General features: G+C 40.4%; 1 protein-coding gene across 10 annotated transcripts in view; it reads left to right on the top strand.

The window, feature by feature from the left end:
• The window catches only part of hspg2 (heparan sulfate proteoglycan 2), a 516,773-nt gene that overhangs the window by 125,605 nt on the left and 370,598 nt on the right, over nucleotides 1-20,570 (top strand). For all 10 annotated transcript variants that reach the window (XM_039755775.1, XM_039755773.1, XM_039755774.1 and 7 more), the window contains exon 3: nucleotides 1,427-1,504. In XM_039755775.1, coding sequence (XP_039611709.1) covers nucleotides 1,427-1,504 — 78 coding nt within the window. The remainder of the gene's footprint in view (nucleotides 1-1,426; nucleotides 1,505-20,570) is intronic.

The raw sequence follows: 20,570 nt of genomic DNA, 5'->3' as shown, positions 1-20,570 counted from the left end.
ACCTCGATTCCCTGCGCATGCATGAGAAGTGAAGAGCAAACATCTGGAGATACTAAAGCATATGTGCAAAGCAAAATACTCCGTGGACGTATTATCGCTGAATCGCACTCTGACTTTCAGAGCCTGAGGTTGATGCAAGTGATCTGGAGATATATATCGAAAATGAAAGAGAGGTACCAGCATCAGCCTATTGGTCCCCAGCTGATCGTGGTGCTGAACACGTAGATGATACGCTTACAGCAGCGTTCACCTAGGAGGACCACCACTTGTGATGACGAAAGGTACAAACCAGATTGCATCACACTGCGACTGCCACTGTTGCCGGCGTGCCATGCATTCCTACTGGCCATTAGGCTGCCCCTGTGCAGCCACTGCAGCAAGAGATGCCGAACAGGTGCCAACAGAAGCCGTAGCATGTAGCAACAGACATTTTATGTTGATTTATGTGTGAAACTAGTGCATTGTGTGCTTTTCAGAAAACTTAGTTTTTTGGAAAAAATATTCGGCCCTCAAAGAGTTAAAAGAAAATGTATCAGTGTGGCCGTAGTCTGAGTCTGAGCTGCTTATGCCTCGGGGTTATCTCTGAACTCTGAATTCACTGGAGCAGGTAACACTTGTGCATTAGCATTACACACCCAAAAACCCGTCTGATTCTGAGCTCTCACACATCAGAACTAATGATGCCTCTATGAAAACTTTAAATATGTGTATCAGTCCACTAAAGAGATCCTGAAGAGGCGACTCGCGGACATGCTTATTTAAATTGTGCTTCTGTGCATCATCTTTGTCTTTCTCTGCTCAATTTGATTCTGAGGGCTTTACACTTTCTAGCGAAAAAGGATGGGTTATTTAGGATGGGTGCTTTTTATTGAATTATTTTAAGATTTCAAATTAAAAACATAGTTGATTTTTGTTGATCTTTTTTTGGTTTGAATAGGCTTTGCCACCTTGATTATTTCAATTCAAATATAAAAGAATGGCCACAAAAAACTACTTTTATGGTAATTTTTTTGATTATTTTAATGACCCTGCTTCCAGCTGGAATTGATTTTGCATTAGAAAATGGATGGATGAAGATTTGCACTTGTGGTCTCTCTAGAAAGTGTAATATATTGTAAATATTGGTTATGATTACCAAAGACAAAATTATGTGACTTATATAAAAAAAATTAGTCATTGACTAACAAGTTCTTAAATGTAGAAAAAATAATTCACAACAATAGTGAATAAGAAAGCTTGTGATCCGTAAATGTCTGGATGTTGTTTCTTAACTGCAGACTTTGGGGCTTGGTGGCTGCCTGTCTGTTTGTAGTGACCTTCATGTCCTTGGCTTATTTAGCCGAGTAGCAGTTTGGCAGGCATGCAGCTACAAATCAGGAATTCTAACACATTTTAATAATTTTCTTTTTGTTCTTGTGTACTACAGAGCCGCCAGAAAGTGGTGAGGAAGAGGGAAGCACCCAAGAACCTGAGACCATCAGTACCACAAGTATTCCCGCTACATGTAAGACATTTAAAAAGACTTTCTCCTTTGCTGTATTTTGCTAAATTTATTACAACTTGAAAAGTAATAACGTAGAATATTTATTTGTATGTATAAGAAATAAATAGGGGTACAGAATATGCAAAATAAAGCTATAGCTACAGTCTTCTGATTCCTTATCAATAAAGATTAATCTCTCTATCTATCTATCAATCATATATTGCCTTTCTTTATCTATCTATCTATCTATCTATCTATCTATCTATCTATCTATCTATCTATCTATCTATCAGTTATATAGTGCCTTTCATATCTATGTATCTATCTATCTATCAATCAGTTATATAGTGCCTTTCATATCTATCTATCTATCTATCTATCTATCTATCTATCTATCTATCTATCTATCTATCAGTTATATAGTGCCTTTCATATCTATCTATCTATCTATCTATCTATCTATCTATCTATCTATCTATCTATCTATCTATCAATCAGTTATATAGTGCCTTTCATATCTATCTATCTATTCTATCTATCTATCTATCTATCTATCTAGTGCCTATCAGTTATACATTTCTATCTATCTATCTATCTATCTATCTATCTATCTATCTATCTATCTATCTATCTATCAATCTATCTATATACTGTACATACAGAATATTGAATGTTAATCACGCTTGGAGATTTAAGCACAGGGTTCTGCCATCTGCACTGATGCAATCTGCCCAGCACTGCAGACTCTTCTTCCCCTCCACTGTTGATTATCGGCCATGCCTGTTTTCTGTAGAGTTTGTGTTTACCTCTAAATCAAAGCTACTGAGATATTTTCCACATAAGATGGTGACACTCCCTGAACACTATGCAGGCTTATCCAAAGACTGGATGTATGGAGATATCCTAGCGGATGGATTTGTTGGTGATAAGGTGTGGAAGTAGAACTTGGGTCTTCATTTCCCTCGGGGTCATTACAGCACCCTTCTAGTGAGTTGTGTGCATGATCTCACCAGGAAGGAGATTGGAAATGTTGCTGTAAACTGCGTGTGTCTTCAGAGATGTGTATGAAATAATGTCATTGCTGTCTTATGAGGATGTTTAGTGTCATTTTTGTTAGTCTACAGACAAGTGAGTTGGTTAGGATAAGACACTTTTTTCACTTAGGAACTGCTCTCGTCCATCAACAGAATTTCTTTGTCTTTATTGTGCTATTTGGGCTTTTGTGATTTAGGCTCTTTGAACTTCCCCTCCTATGGACATATACACTCTTAAAGTGGATCACATTACAAAGATGTAGATTTGTTCAGTTGCCTAATCACGTTTCCAGCCAGTCTGCTTGTATGTTAAAGTAGTCATCTTGATATATTCTAATGGTTGCTTCTTTCTTACTTGTATTTTGGCCAGTGCCCTTCTTTTCTGCATGATAGCATTGCTCATGAGACGGAGAAAGTGAAGTACTTGTAAATCTTTTAGGGCTTTTCCCAGGAACGGTTCTGGAAGATTAAGGTAAAATGTGCCAGCAGCTATCTGTACCTTTATTTTGTCACTGGCCGCATCTTTAGAAGCTCTTTTCTATGAAGTGGATGGACATGCCACTGGGTTTCTTTAGTAATGTTTAAGGCATTTGTGCCTGCATTGTGTAGGAGATCACTTGTTGTTGCTGGCCCCCAGTTCATTCATTTCCTTTTGTCAATTGACATTTTTCAAAGTTAAACAACTCCTCTCATTTATATGCACTGACTCAATGTGGCAGCTTTCAATTTTCACTTGCAAGTCTTGGCACGGCTCAGCTTCTTCAGTGGCACTGGACCAGTTCCTTAAATGCCAGGGTTGTTTTTTTGAAGTATTTTTTAAAAATCAGTAATGGAGCTGAGGCTGCAGACTGTGGCCAGACCTTAACCTTTGGTGCACATCTCTGTGAAGGGTAGGTCATCCAGGGATGGTGACTATATGAACTAGGACAAGACAGAAGAACATCATATCCTAAATGCATAGAACTGTCCTCACCTCCTTGACAACTGAGCCCATTAATGACTAGGCAACTTTCCAATGCAGACATGTTAGCAGCTGGCCTGTGAGTAACAAAACTTGAGGGCTCCTTCTACTTTCTACATATATTTTCTTATGCCCTTTTCTGGGTTTCCCAGATTTGGTTTTCTTTCTACTTGCCCACAACCCTCATTCTTTCCCTTACTTTTTTATTTTTTGGTAATGGACACACTATACTTTTATTCTTTGAAATATTTACAGTGCCCTCCATAATGTATGAAACAAAGACACATTTTTCCTTGACTTACCCATCAACTCCACAATTTAAAATTGCAAATCAAATATTTATGAGGTTATATATGAGGTTAAAGTGCCCATTGCACACTTTCATTTAAGGGTATTTACAAGCATTTCTGTTGAAGCATGTAGAAATGGCAACACCTTTTCTACATGGTCTCCCCATTTCAGGGCACCATAATGTTTGGGACTACTGGTGTCATAAGTGTTTGAGAATCCGCAGGTAGGTTTCATTGCTTCATAAGATGCCTCTGCTTGCTTCTTCCCTTTGGAGTTTGTTACTGCCATTGGTCAACATGAGGACAAGAGCTGCACCAATTCAAGTCAAAGAAGCCATTAAGAGGCTGTAAAACAAGAATTAAATGATTAGAGACATCGGTGAAAAATTAGGATGATCTAAATCAACTGTCTGGAATATCATTAAGAAGAACGAACGCACTGGTGAGCTCAGTAATCGCAAAGGAACTGAAAGGCCAAGAAAGATAACAGAAGTCCCCTCACTGTGATAAAGAAAAAGACCCAAAAGCCTTTCAGATCAGAAACAATCTTGAGGAGGCAGATGTGAATGCGTATCAGAGACGACTCAGCAGGAGACTTCATGAACAGAAACACAGAGGCCACACCGCAAGATGCAAACCACTAGTTAGCCACAAAAACAGTATGGCCAGATTATAGTTTGTGAAAAAGGACTTAAAAGAGCCTGCAGAATTCTGGATAAAGGTCTTGTGGACAAATGAGATAAAGGTGAACCTGATCAGAGTGATGACAAGAGCAAAGTGTGGAGACAAAAAGAACGGCCCAAGATCCAAAGCAGACCTCATCTGTTAAGCATGGTGGTGGGGGAGTTATGGCTTGGGCATGTATGGCTGTCACAGGTACTGGCACACTTCTCTTCAATGATGATGGAACTGCTGGCGGCAGTGGCACGTTGAATTCTGAGGTGTATAGAAACATCTGATCTGCTCAAGGTCCAGTAAATGCCTCCAAACTCACTGGACGGTGCTTCACCCTACAGCAGCATAATGATCCCAAACATACTGCTAAAGCAACGCAGGAGTTTTCCAAAGCTAATAAAAGGAAAATTGAAGAATGGCCAAACCAGTCATCTGATTTAAATCCAATTGAGTATACTGTCCATGTGCTGAAGAGAAAACTTAAGGGGGCAAGCTAACAAACCAAGCAGGAGCTGAAGATGGCTGCATTAGAAACTTGGCAGAGAAGATTCTTAGGACCTGCAACAAACTGATAGATAGATAGATAGATAGATAGATAGATAGATAGATAGATAGATAGATAGATAGAAATGTGAGGCACTACATAGATAGATAGATAGATAGATAGATAGATAGATAGATAGATAGATAGATAGATAGATAGATAGATAGATACTTTATTAATCCCAAGGGGAAATTCACACACTCCAGCAGCAGTATACTGATACAAAGAAACAATATTAAATTAAAGAGTGATAAAAATGCAGGTATAACAGACAATAACTTTGTATAATGTTAACGTTTACCCCCCGGGTGGAACTGAAGAGTCGCATACTGTGGGGGAGGAACGATCTCCTCAGTCTGTCACTGAAGCTGCTCCTCTGTCTGGAGATGATCCTGTTCAGTGGATGCAGTGGATTCTCCATGATTGACAGGAGGCCTGCTCAGCGCCCGTCGCTCTGCCACAGATGTCAAACTGTCCAGCTCCGTGCCTACAATAGAGCCTGCCTTCCTCACCAGTTTGTCCTTCTTTATGCTCCCTCCCCAGCATACCACTGCGTAGAAGAGGGCACTCACCACAACTGTCTGATAAAACAAATGGGGGTGACCAGGTGGTAAAAGTGTTGTCATTTCTACTTGGTGTGACCGAAATGTATGCATATACCATTAAATGAAAGTCTGTAATGTGAACTTTAATTAAATCTGAATTGTTTGATTGGTAATTTTTAACTGTGGAGCAGATGGGAATATCAAGGAAAAATGTGTCTTTGCCCCAAGCATCATAAAGGACGCTGTATTTTAGTGAAGTTTACAGGGAAACACAATTGGTCTGAAACTTACTACCAAATCCTGTGTAAATTCTTCCATCTATCCATTACCCAACCTGCTATATCGTTACAGGGTCACGGGGGTCTGCTGGAGCCAATCCCAGCCAACATAGGGCACAAAGCAGGAAACAACCCCCGGGCTGGGCTGCAGCCCACCGCAGGGCACATACACACACACACACACACACACACACACACACACTCACACACCAGGTACAATTTAGAATCGCCAATGTACCTAACCAGCATGTCTTTGGACTGTGGGAGGAAACCGGAGTACCTGGAGAAAACCCCCGCTGACATGGGGAGAACATGCAAACCCCACGTAGTCTAAGCCAACCCGGGTCTCATAACTGCGAGGCAGCAGTGCTACCACTGCGCCACTCTGCTGCTTACCCATAATGCATGGTGCATTTCATCCGCTCTGCAAAATCAGAAGCTTATTTGTGAAAGAAGCATTTTCTCTGTGAGCACCCATGACACAAATGAAGTGGAAACCATTCAGTCCTGGCCAAAATCAATGACAAGTGACACTGGTGATGCTCTGGTAACTTCTTGCTTTTGCTGTGTTTAAAGAACAAGTAGCTGTATTGGACTCAAAGGCAGCTGACATACTGAGACCATCTGTGAAGAACACCCCTGTGCCTCGTGAAAGTGTTTACCAAGAAAACAGCTGCTGTTGCCTGACACTTACACACAAATGAAGATGAGCTGCTCTGAGCAAATCTCTGGGCTTGTGATGCCAAATAGAAAAGCATATTATGGTTCTTACACCAGACCACTGCCGTATGTCCTGAATGCTCTTTCAAAAACTGTCAGGTGATTAATGACTGGGTACATGGGCTTATATAGCATCCACATTAGAGGTTTTAAAGAAGTTGCATGACATTTTGGGATGCATTGTAATAACACTGCTGTGTTACACTCCTCTCTGTTTCCAACATGGCCTCACAGCTGATCCTGTGAGTGCTAAGTACACTATGCACAGTGGATTCACAATGTATTCAGACCCCTTCACTTTTTTCCCATTTTGGTATGTTGCAGCCTTATTCTAAAATCGTTTACTGGGGGACAAAATAATTTAAATGATATTCAAGACTCCAGATTGATAAAGCAAAAACAAGTTTTTAGAAATTTTGGCACATTTATTAAAAACTCTATTTAATTTCAAAAGCAACAGGGGCGTGCCATGGCGCTCAAACATAAAGAATGCTGGCAGTCACCTCCAGTTTGCCCACTGGTGGTCGTTCCGAGCATCAACTGGATGATAACATGCATACAGGAGTGCACGATCACCCCCACCCTACACAGAAGGAGGTGGGTTAGGGTTGATTTTACCCTGCAGTATTTTTAGTGGGCCAATGAGAAACATGTGTACTAAGTTTCATGAAAATTGTTCCAGCCGTTTGGAAGTGCTGCTGGAACATACATACATACATACACACACACATACATTGACTTTTATATATACGGTATAGATAAAAAAAAAAATAATAAATTATCACATTGACACAAGTATTCAGACCCTTTCCTCAGGATTTACTTGAAGCACTTTTAGCAGCAAATCCCATCCTGGAGTGTTCTTGGGTTTGACACAACAAGCTTCACAACTCTGGATTTGGGAAATTTCTGTCATTCCTCTCTGGGGATCCCTTCAAGTTCTGTTAGGGTGGATGGAGACCATCAGTTGACAGCTATTTTTGGATCTCTCCAGAGATGTTTGAATGGGTACGAGTGTGTGGTGCAGTAGGTAAGTAGGTTTTCGAACCCTGAGGTGATGGGTTGAAATCCTGCTACTGACCCAGTAGGACTGTGAGCAAGTCACTTCACCTGCCTATGCTCCAGTAGGAAAAAAAAAAAAAGAAAGAAATGTAACCAATTGTCTCTTAAACATTGTAAGTCACCTTGGATAAAGGTGTCAGCCAAATATGTGGCTGGGCAGCTGAAGAACATTCACATAGTTGACCCTAAGCCACATCAGTGTTTGTTTTTGCTTTGTGCTTAGGGTCATTGTCCTGTTTGATGGTGAACCTTCTGCCCAGTCTGATGCCCAGAGCACTTTGGAGCAGATTTCCATTAAGGATATCGCTACACTTAGTTCTGTTCAGCTTTTCCTCAACCCTGTCTAGTCTGCTATTTCCTGAAACAACCCCAATACATCCACCAGAATGCTTCACTGTTGGAAAGACATTGTTCAGATGATGAGCAGTGCCTAGTTTCTTCAAGACATGATGCTAATCTTGGTTTCATCAGACCAGATAATCTTGCTTCTCACAGTCAGAGAGTCATTCAGGTGCCTTTTTGCAAACCCCAAGTGGGCTTCCATGGCTCTTTCACTGAGGAGAGACCTTTGTCCGGCCTCTTTTTCATAAAGTCCAGATTGGTAAGAGTTTTTCAGTGGTGGTTGTCCTTCTGGAAGTTTCTATCATCTTCACAAACCATTGGGGTCTTGTTCACTCCTCTTTTCATGGCTCTTCTCCCATGATTGCTCAGTTTGGCTGGGTGGCCAGTTCTATGAAGAGTAATGAATGTTCCAAACGTCTTCCATTTAAGAATTGTGACGGCAGCTGTGCTCTTGGAAACCTTCAATTCTGCAGGATTTCCTTTGTAGCCATCCTCAGATCTGAGCTTTGATCTAATCCTCTCCCTCTCTCCAAGCTCTACAGGCAGTTCATTTCAACCTCATGGCTTAGAACCTTCTAAAGACAGGTGTGTGTCATTCCTAATCATATCTAATCAATTGAGTTGACCACAGGTAGACTCCAAGCAAGGTGAAGAAACATCTGTAATGATGATAAACAGAATGGGATGCACCTGAGCCAAATTTCAGGTGTCAAAGCAAAGTGTCTGAATACTTGTCTTAGTGTGATGTTTCAGGATTTTTTAAATTTTAAGAAATTTGCAAAAATGTCTAATATCCTGTTATTGCTTTGTCATTCTGGGGCATTGATTGTTTCTTAATGTGCGTAGAAAAATGAAGGTAAATGATTTTAGCACAAGCAACATAGCAAAATGTGAAAAAGGGAATGGATCTAAATACTTTCTGAATCCACTGTAAAAAAAATGAAATTCAGAAAAAATCTAAAATCCAAAATAATCATTTATCCATTGGCTTGGTAGATCAATGGGAATTAGAATCTCTCCCTGCACCAGCAGGTACAAGGTGCACTCAACGTTCGATTAGAAACCTGTCCCTAACAGGGCCTGTACTCGCATGCCAGGCCAGTAGAGATCTATTCATCAATCTAATTGCCTTGCCTTTTGATGTGTGGGGGGAAACATGAGTACCTGCAGAAAACCCACTGTGATTTGTGGGTAGAAAATGGCATCAGTGGCCTCCTTATTAGGTGTACCTAGTTAGTACCAGGCTAGAAGACCCTTTACCTCAAGGACAGCCTGAATACCTCAAGGAATAGATTTAACAAACTACTAGAAATGTTCTTAAGGGGCTATGCTGTTAAGAGACATGTAAGTGTCTGAGGAATTTTGTGAGAGAACAAAAAGGCCAGGGAATGGAACTGAAGCCTTAAGCCTGAAGACGTAAATGGGTCAAAACTGGAAAGTCAAAAAATAATCAAGCATCAAGGAATTAAAAGGCAATATGGTAATCAGAAGAGGTGGGTAGAAATGAGAGTCCAAAAGTCTGAAACAAAACTACCACTAGAGCTTACTTGGAAAATATTATATTTCATTCTATATAATTTATAGATAAACATTATATATTTTTATATATTACTTATTATTTTCAATATTAAACAGTCTTGATTGGTTTCTTTATTTTTCTTGCTTCCCCTTGAGTTTGGGACAATCTATACATCTTTCATGAGGTTTTGACACCAAAGGAATTTAATTCTGACACTTATTTTGTGATTCAAGACTTTTTGAGAAAGTTTATTACTTTTATGCCATTTTGTTTTTTTCGTGGGTGCTGCCATTTTCTGGCAATGGTGTTAATGCTGATGTTTCCCAGACTGAGCCTCTCATGGTTATGCTATAATGCCATTGATGCGACCATATAAAGGTATGTTGTATCTGTGATTCGTGTTATTTTCCAGTGATCATTTTCTTTTGGTTCTTTTCCAGTTAAAGACTTCATTTCTTGATTTCAGTTCTCACTTTTTCCCTTGAACTGATAAAAGCTTGGCTTGATTCCTTTTTTTGGATCCTTGCACAGATCTGGTTTGTGAGTTTCTCCCAGTCTTTGATGTATGGCTTCTGCTTTGCATAGTAAAGCCTTAACTTGTACGTGTGGATGTAGTGCTGAATGGTGTTGACTGACAAAGTTGTATTCCTAAACCAATGCCATGATCTCCATTACAGGCACATTTAAGACAGTGACATCTGAGGGATCAGAGATCACACACTTTCCAACGTGTTTTTCAGCCTTACCCTTTATGAATTGATATTCGATGGGATTCCTTGAATCTTTTAATTATATTGTGCACTGTAGAGAGTGAAATACCCCAAATCCTTCCAATTTGTCTGTGGAGAACGCTGTTCTCAAAGTGTTAGATTATTCCCTGTGTGGACGCGGCCTGGACACAGACAGGCAGACATGTTGTTCATCACCACCACACGTTTATTTACAACTATATTTACAAGTTCAAAAGTGCACACACAAACCTCCACACAGTCCTGGCCACACAATGCCTTCTTCTTCGGGCCGCCTCCACTCTCTCTCGCCTTGTCCTGACTCCACCCGACTCCAGCCTCGATTGAAAGGAGACGGTCCCTTTTATTTCATCCCAGATGGGCTCCAGGTGTATCCATGGACACACCCCAGTGTGGCGGAAGTGCCGGCTGTTCTCCCAGAAGCTCTCCGGATGTCCCTGCTCCTCTTCCCCCCAGCACTTCCTGGTATGGCAGAAGTGCTGAGGTCCAGGGTCCCCAAGGCATTAGGGCGCTCCCTGGCGGTGACCATGGGTCCCTACAGGGTTGGGCTTCCAAGCCCTCTACCCGTGGCCCCCAAAGCAACCAGGATGGCGGCTCCCACGTGATCCAGGGTGGGCATAGACCCTCTTCCGGTCCCTCAAGGCGTCCCGGCCGGGTCTTTGCCCCTGGCATCGCTGACACCTGACACATCTTTTGACAAATTCGCGAGCAACGACCCATGCTTACTCTTGAAAGCTTCTTATATATGAGAACATGATTCCCTTACCTGATTCACATAACCTTGTTATTTCAGCTTGACACATTGTTATTAGTCCTCAACTACCCCATCCCAACCTTTTTGGAATGCATGGTAGTTTTTTTTTTTTTCAAAAAAACAATACAATACGTAAAACATTGAATACCGTGTCTTTATACTGTTTATGTTTGAATGCAAGTCAAAGTAAATATACAAATCACTCTCTTTTGCGTTTTGTTTTTATTAGCATTTCTCTTACTACACCAACATCTTTGGAATTGTGGTTGCATATGTGACTAATCCACTGTCTGGAAAAATAAAGCATGCGACCATTGCAAGGGATACAGATTGGAACATGAAAAATCTTTTGGGTACCAAACCACTAATCCCTGTTTAATTGTAACAAAAGAGAAGCAAAAAGGGTGCGCAACAGCACAATATTAAAGACACAGAGAAGAAAATCAGCCAGTGCAGAGATCTCTGCCAGTATTACATTTCCTAGGTCCTCATTCTGGATCTCATTCAACCTCTGTTCCTGGTCATAAGTGAGACCCTTTTAATGTCATCCTGCCTGGAAAGGGCATCGTGATCAGGGCTGGGTATCCTCATTTGTCATCTTCTAGGAGTTGCAGGGAAAAGAGACAATACTGTTAACATAGGTGCCCCGTTTCTTCCCAGAGTGCATTGCTTAATTCAGTCAAGCTTGGAAGAGTATCCCCGATGACACATGCGTGACAAGCAGTAGAAAGATCTAGAGGTTAAAACCAGGCAGTAAAGGAAAACAAGTGAGACATGGCCAAAAGAAAGACAACTGTGCACAGCTAAATCTCAAAATGCAAAGTTATCAGGAAGGATGGAAAAATGACATTGAAGACTACACATACTGTATCCAGGTGTCACACGCCTTGGGTGAATCTGTTTATGTACACTGCCACTGGAAAGTGTGCAAAATGAAGACCTGACCCTAAAGTCATCTGCCATCATTCTGTTGATTGGCCGCTAAATATTCAGGACAAGCGGACCTTTCAATTCATGATATACTGTAGGCCGAAGGCCAGGTCAGCATCTCAGGAATGTAAGAGCCATGTGGAGATGTTATGACTTCAACCGTCTGAACGAAGAGGCTTTGTTTTGACACGTTCTTCGCAAGAGTTAAGCAGGGAGCCTCCTGTAGCACCTGGAGGCAAGTAGTTAACTTCCGATCACCTGTCTTATGTGGAGATTAGAATCTTGAAGTTAGTCTAAATACAAGTTGTTGAAAAATTTAGCCCCTTTTCACTTAAAAAGGAAAACAAAGATGTACAAAGCATTTTCATTCATTGAAAACGAAGTGACTTTTCAGGGTCATACAGCCAGACAGTTTTCACAAAATTGTTTACATAAATAACCAAGCTGGTTTGAACTTCTTGGTAATAGCAAATGTCAGATGATCCAGAACTATACCGCTGTAAGAGATGCTGATGCTTTCCTCTGAGGTGGTCAGTTCAAAGTCTCTTCAGAGAGAGTTGTGACTGTAAATGGGACTGACTATAAATTCAATCTCGATAGTAATGACCACATACTATTTCAGCTTCATTGTTATGGATAGGATGCAAATTCAGCTTTATTATTTAGGACTGGATGCTGTTTAGGTCTTAATAATTCATTGCTTTGGAGGGTTTTTAGTCCTGCTGCTCTGGAGAAGGTGTCTTATCACTGCTTTTAATCAGGTTTCTTTGTAGTTTTACTGTCATTGCTCTGGAGTAGGTACAATTCCAGAGTAATTGCTGAGGACTCGATACATCATCAGTCTTAAGGCCATGTCACATTAGACAGCATTTCCATCTGATTTTAAGTCATATCTTTTATCTACATAATCCAAGCCTGTTGAAAGCAGTCAGTGGTGCTCTCCCATGAAGATAGTCATCTAGTTCGACATACCCTGTGACTCATTCCAATTAGTCTGGAAGTAAAATTCATATAATACCACTATGAGGAATAAGGAATGCTGGTATTTTGGACCTCACAAGCAGAAGAGAAGCCCGTCTTTCTGATATTATGTTTCTATGTTTCATTTAAATGTCCCTCCTGCTGGAGTTCAAATGTCATATTTCTATCTATTTATTTGTTAATATTTCATATTAACAGTGTGGATAAGTTAGTTTTTATATATCAATATATCAAATTTTATGTTCTGTGTGTTTTGTGGATGGTTCACCGAAGAGGCATAGCCACGTGCCCATCACTGCAACGGACTGCCCTCAGCACTATAAAGACTGACAAAAACTCACAGTCCTTTGCGGTTCATTGTGCATGTACTTGTAGTGTGGTGAGTTATTCTGTTTCTATTGCTCATTTTTTGATTATTGAGATTGGATTTTTGTGTTCTTTCTCTCTGCCTTTTGACCACTCTTTGATTTTCATATTGGGACTTTGTTCACTTTTGAAGCTATTTTTTTTTTGTGTTTGTGTGTGTTCTTTGGAGCTTAACTGTCTTCAGAGCATTTTTTGTGCAAATATATTTATAAAGACTATTGATTGCCCACTTTATTATTTGCCAGGGTTTGACAGTGTTCCCCCTCTACTGAGAATTTTGAATATTTTCAAGACTCTTTGTGCTTAGGAGTTTATAACACTCATGTTTTACATACCATGACAGAATGGGATAAAGACTAAGAGGTCTGAGATTGCATCTGAATTCGCTGTACCAATCAGCTCTTTGTACAACACTAGCTCTGTTAGGCAACATGCTATTGGCTGTCATAAAATGTGACAAGCACGACTCTCTTGGAAAGTGATCACAGGGTCACTGATTATGAATTGCCCATTGATTGCCAGTCCTGTAAATTGATATGGTCCAGCAACGAGATCAGCAACTGTGACATGGGCTTAACTGCAAATGGTTTTAAACATTATCTGTTTCATTGCAAAGGATTACAGTATGTGAATCTGGAGTTGGTCCTGTGTTAGTGTCATTGTGGTGTGTTAGTCAGTCAGTCATTGTATAACCTGCTTTGTATATCCTAACACAGGGTCACGGGGGTCTGCTGGAGCCAATTCCAGCCAACACAGGACACAAAGCAGGAACAAATCTAGGGTGGGCCAACCAGCCCAATGCAGGACGCACACACACCCACACACTAAGCACACACTAGGGACAATTTAGGATTGCCAATTCACCTAACCTGCATGTCTTTGGACTGTGGGAGGAAACCGGAGCACCTGGAGGAAACTCATGCAGACACGGGAAGAACATGCACATAATAATTATGTTTCATCATGCCACAGCAGTATTCCCCCTAAATTGTGCCAAATTGGATGGGACAATATGGCCACCAAAAAAAACATGTGTGTTCTCAGCAGAGAGGCAGGCAGGCTAAGACAATTGCTTCTCTCTGCTTATGGGGGATAGGGGCCCAAATGGGGGTGGGGCACCAATTTTGTGCTACATTAGTGGTTACAGCATCTCAATTTTTTTTTACAAAGGATTACAACATGCGAGTCTGGATTCACTCTGTCTCAGTCTCAGTCTCAGTCTCTGTCTCAGTCTAAGTTTCGTTTTTTTTCCAAATATTATATGCATTCAGGGCTAGGTGTAGTTTGAGGCAGATATCTCAGAAGCAGAAGGACATTAATTATCCAGGTTTCAAAGTGTTACTGTTTTACTATCCTATACGCCCTAATAACTTTTTTCTGTAATTATAATTCTAAGTTCAAGGTAAGGTAGTTATTTCAGATAAGCAAGATAGATATTGGTGGGCCGGCGCCCTGCTCGGGGTTTGTTTCCTGCCTTGCGCCCTGTGTTGGCTGGGATTGGCTCCAGCAGAGCCCTGTGACCCTGTAGTTTGGATATAGTGGGTTGGATAATGAATGGATGGATGGAAGATCGATATTTCATGGTAAGGAAGACACACATTTTTAGTTAAGGCAGTTCTGCTCACTAATCATGGTGCTGGAGAGTGGTGATGTGTTGCACATTGATTATCATTTTGAATTTCACTGTACACGTGACAATAATAATTCTATAAATGTATGTATAGACATTTCATTTCAGTGATAAAGATCAGTTGCAGCTGCTCATTGCTTATTACCAAGTGTAGAAGATGGGTCATGGCTATGAGCTGGGAGTGGTTTTTTAATTATTGCTCATGACCGTAAACAGCATTAGTCTTAATTCTCAGGACTAGATGCAGTAAGAGTCAGATAGCCCAGGAAAGAACAGCCAGAGCTCAGGTTCAGGTAAGTGTGTGTGTTTCATGGTAGACAGAACAGGCCTTAAGCATAAAGAACATGACAACCGCTTTAATTCTTTCTAGTGGCTCACTATGTTAAAAAAAAAAAAAATCAACAGCTTATTCTAAAGCTTACAGCTTGCCTGATAAGCAATAATTGTACATTGAAGTGCTGAAGTTTATGGGAAAGCATGACATCCAGAAAAGTGGAGCATTTGATGCTGCATTTTGCACTGTGACAAAGCGCCTGCACATACCACGTTGTCCGTCAAAGTGCTTCTGATCAAAAACAATGTGCTTGTCACTTTGCACCCTTTGTATTTGCCAGATCTTGCTCCCTGTGACCTCTTTTTGTTCCCGAAATTAAAGCCGAGACCAAAGGGAAGATTTTTCCACTGTGTTAGAAATCCAGGAAAAAATGCAGGAGGCTGCAGACATGGTAACAAAAGATGAAGACAGGAAATATTTCTAGGCATGGAAGAAGCACTGGGACAAGTCTATTACATCTCAAGGAGACTTAAGGGGAGTTGCTGTATATTTTCCTTAAGAATTTGAGGAAGTTTGGGGTCCTTTCTCATATAGAAGATGACTTGGTTTTTCAGACTTTAGCAGTAATGACTAACTACTCCAGTGCCCAGGTTTTAAATTCACCACCTTATTTCCTTTGTAGTTTCCATTTTCTTCATGTGTCTGTGTCTGGGTGAGTTGCCCCACACTCGGGTTTTTAGTTCCACATCATCAAAAATGATGTGCATTTTCATCCATCCATTATCTAACCCACTATATTCTAACTACAGGGTCACAAGGGTCTGCTGGAGCCAATCCCAGCCAACACAGGAAACAAACCCCAGGCAGGGTGCCAGCCCACTGCAGGGCACGCACACACCCACACACCAAGGACAAGGAATCGCCAGTGGACCTAACCTGCATGTCTTTGGACTGTGGGAGGAAACCTGAGCACCCAGAGGAAACCCACGCAGACACAGGGAGAACAGGCAAACTCCATGCAGGGAGGACCCGAGAAGCAAACCCGGGTCCCCTAACTGCAAGGCAGCAGCACTACCCACTGTGGCGCCCACTGTGCGTTTTGTTAATAGTTTATTCCAAATTTGGCCTGATGTGAGTTTGTGCTTAGGTGGATCCTGTGATGGACTGGCGCAGAGTGATCCTGGGATAAGCTCTGGTACCCAAGACTCTAAATTCTAAGAATATATGGTCATGTGAAAAAGTAAGTACACCCCATGGAAATTATTGACTTTTTCAAAATGTTTGAAGAGGAGAGTAGATCTTCATGCAAACAGTGCCTACAGACAAATGTGATATACTTGAATAAAAACACGGGGAAAATTTGCCTTTTCAGTCATATATTGAGTCATATATTGAATTGCCTTTCTGGTGGTTTCTTCCATTTTTTTCCCTACAATGGTTTTTTTTGGGAGTTTTTCCTTGTCTTCTTAGAGAATTAAGGCTGGAATGACTGTCAAAAGGCAGGACCTGTTAAAGCCCATTGCGGCACTTATTGTGTGATTTTGATCTTTACAAAAATAAATTGTATTGTATATTCAACAAAATATTAACTGATGAAATAGGCTAGTGGGGAAAAAGTAAGTCCACCTTTGGCCTCAGAAAATGGCGTTACCCTCAGCAGCAGAAAGGACATCTTGTAAATGGTCTGCATAACTATCTGTTACTCTGTGACATTGACTCTGTAAAATTTCTAACTGCTTCTCCATGCAAAATTCCTTCCGTTGCAAGATGTTGGTGGGTTTTCTTGTGTGCACTGCCTGTTTCAAATTCCCGTAAAAAACGCAAAAAATAATAACCTGCTTACGAAGAGTACAATTAAACAGAAGAATAAGCAGAATCTAACAAATACATAATAATTTGAGACATAAATCAGCCTATTTAATTAAATCTTTGCATCTTTATATGTAATATGCTACTGGGGCTGTCTGTTTGTCTGTCGAGGATTTTAAATCACCTGAGTTATTGACCTGAAATTTGGTACACATATACTCTGTGCCGTCCATTATCCACTTTTGGGGTGATGATTGACCTCCAATGTTATTCTTCTTTTTCTTTTATTATATTTTATTTTATTGTAGAATCGGGCAGCTCATTGTTGTGTTGAAAGGTCCACTTGTGGTCCAACTTCAAGTTTTAGACAGTGCCCTCCCATTCTCCTCAAGCACACTTTGATTTGATGCACAGTTCCTAGTTGACTAGATGACTGCAAGCTGCCCAGTCTCTAAGGCAGACAAGCAAATTCAGACCATAACATTTCCACTACCATGGTTCACAGTTGGTCTGAGGTTCTTCCTCTGAAATGCTGTCTTTGGTTTGCACCAGACATATCTACTGCCAAACAACTCTATCTTTAATTCATTTGCCCAGAGCAAGTTGTTGTAGAAGACCTGGTCTTCAGCAAACAGTAGTTGTGCTCTAATGTTCTCTGCCAGTATTGCAGGTCAGATTTCTGCAGTCTCTTTCTTATTGTTCATGCACACCCTTGACACCAACTATTGCAAGAGTTACCTGCAGATCCTGTGACGAAATTTTGGGGTTCTTGGAGACTTTTATTTTTTAGCATTAAACAGTCAATTCATGGGGTGAATTTGTTGGGCTTGTCAGAAATGGACAAATTTTCATTTGTTTGAAATCTACACTATTTGTAGATGATCTTCCTTACAGTGGAATGGCTGATTTAAAGAACAGTAGCATCTTGCCAGACTCATTGGCATCCACAACCTTCTTTCTGAAGGCCTTAGGGAGCTCTTTTGATCTTCAATCTTTTGATCAGACTTCAATGGCAAAGTGAACACCAGTCCTTCGATATCTGTGGTCCAGACCGGATCCATCTGCATACTTATTAAGGAGGTTCAAATCACTGCCACCTAAGGTGGAAGACCTGATTCTAATTTTATGAATCTGAAGTGGTGATAAATGTAGGGGTGTAGCTACTTTTTTAACAGGACAAATTAGAATTTTTGTTAATTTAGATTATGAAAATGAATACACCATATCAGTTTGATGTGCCATTTGTTCAAGTATATCACCTTTATCTGTAGGCACTGTTGGCAAGAAAATCCAGTGTTTGCCTGTTCTTATACTGTATGTAGAAGAAGTCAACAATTCTTAATTGCTTACTTTTTCAAATAAACTAATACATTCGTATAGAACTTTGGGAGGTATCTCTATCAAAAGTCTTTGTTGTTTCTTATTTGTGTTTGAAGTCTTACTGAATGGTACCAATCAGCTTTTATACATTTGGGTATTTATTCAGACTATTACAAGATTTGAGTCTAATGATTTTATATTTCATTTCCCTTTATAGTAGATTGGCTCACTGTTGTGAATTTTACTCTTAATTTGCTGTCATGGCAAATCTGACTTTGGGCCTATCAGGAATGTGTCTTCTGAACACCCACAGGATAATGTAACACATCCGCTAGTGCGGACTCTGCAGTGTTATAAGGAATTCTCCACAGACCTGTAAAGTTTGTAGTTCTTAGATTCACCGTTTTTTTTTTAGCCTACTCAACAACCCCCGTTTAGGGAATACAGTGCTGCAAGAGCCACCATTGTCTTAGCTAGGAAAATCAGGGGGTGTATTCTAAATATGTATGAGGACCCTGGGAACAGGACATCAGCAGCAAAGAAGGCCTCCTCATGGGAATGAGGAAAAAATCAAATATGAGACATAAGTATTCTTTATCATATGCTCTAGAAAGATGAATAGCATATGTAAAAAGGGACAGAAGACGTGACAGGAGAAAAACTTCTCTTCCTCTGGCACTATTCTCAAGATGTCCATCTAATTGGGAGTTGAATCAGATCTGTGCTCTGCCATTGTCTGGTCCCATGGGAATGGTTCAGTTCATTTGAGCTCATACAGAATACACATCTGTACAGGTTGTCTCTTATCAGTGGATTAGGCGCTTAGCTGTTATGTATTGTAACATTTCTGGTTAGAAGTCTTGAGTTAAAACAGGAAAGGGTTTCCAATTTACTGTTTCTTCCTAACTAGGAAGCAAAATAGAGTCTTCCATTATCCATGTGTGTTCAATTATGAGTCTTTCTGAATACTGTAAAGAATAAAGAAAGTGTAGGAGATAGCCATAAACTTGCAGTGTGCGTCAATAAGAACTGTTCCTTTTCTCTGTCTTTTTATAAGCCATGAAATTGTCCTTGTCATCCTGCAGCTTTTCAGTACAGCAAAGAGAATCCACATAGATGGATGCAAAGAGATTCCTTTGACTTCGTAACAGAAGAAAAAGAAATCTGCTTGAGAAATGACACGAATGAGTACTTGGCTTGGACTGTTTAGTCTTTAGCATATAGAGTGGTATTTATGCATAGTAATGTCATTTTGATGGTGTTCAGTATTAAAAGCAGTGAACAAAAATAGGAATGTGTTGCATTTAATGGATTGTGATCTCTTTCTTGTAATCTAATATGCTGCGTAAAGCACTTTTAGTACTATCGTAAATATAAAATGATTACTTGCTGTTTGTGTGGCACATTATTGAGCTCTACTGCCTCACTGACACAGGCCTCAACTGTCTTCTATGTGGACTCTGCATGTCCTCCTCATGTTGCTGGGGGTTTTCCTTCATGTATTTTGGGTATTGCCCTCACATTCCCAAGAGACTTCCAGGTTAGGTCAGCTGGCCCCATTGACATTATGAGTTTAGGGCGGAGTGGTGGTTCTGAGGCTAAGGATCTGTGCTGGTATCCAAAATGTTGCCGGTTCGAATCCCCATCACTGACAGAAGAGATCCTATTCTGCTGGGCCCTTGAGCAAGACCCTTAACCTGTAATTGCTCCAGGGGCGCTGTACAATGGCTGACCCCAAGGGGTATGCGAAAACTAACAAATTCCTAATGCAAGAAATTGTATAAGGTGAAATAAAGAACAAAAAAAAAAACAGAGCCTATAAAAAGTATTCACTCCCATGGAAGTTTTTGCATTTTGTTGTTGTACAATGTTGAATCCCAATGGAATTGATTTGACTTTTTTAAATTGACCAACAGAAAACAGACTCTTTAGTTTCAAAGTGGAAACAGGTCTCTGCAACATGGTCTAAATTAATTATAAATATTAAACACAAAATAACTGGTTGCATAAGTACTCAAGTCCATATTTAGTAGGTGCACCTTTGGTAGCCATGACAGCTTTAAATCTGTGTGCACAGGTCTCTGTCAGCTTCACACACCTGGAAACTGACATTTTTCTACATTCTTCCTTCCAAAACTGCTCAAGCTCTGCCAGGCTGAATTGAGATTATGAGTGAACAACCTTTGTCAGGTCCAGATACAAATTCTCAAATGTATTTGAGGTCAGAAGTCTGACGCGGCCACTCCAGGACATTCACATAGTTATGTTTTAGCCATTCCTGCATAGCTTTGTCTTTATGCTTGA

This window comes from Polypterus senegalus, chromosome 6, assembly GCF_016835505.1.
Source record: "Polypterus senegalus isolate Bchr_013 chromosome 6, ASM1683550v1, whole genome shotgun sequence".
Taxonomy (NCBI): domain Eukaryota; kingdom Metazoa; phylum Chordata; class Cladistia; order Polypteriformes; family Polypteridae; genus Polypterus; species Polypterus senegalus.
This window is presented reverse-complemented; position numbering and strand designations above follow the sequence as displayed.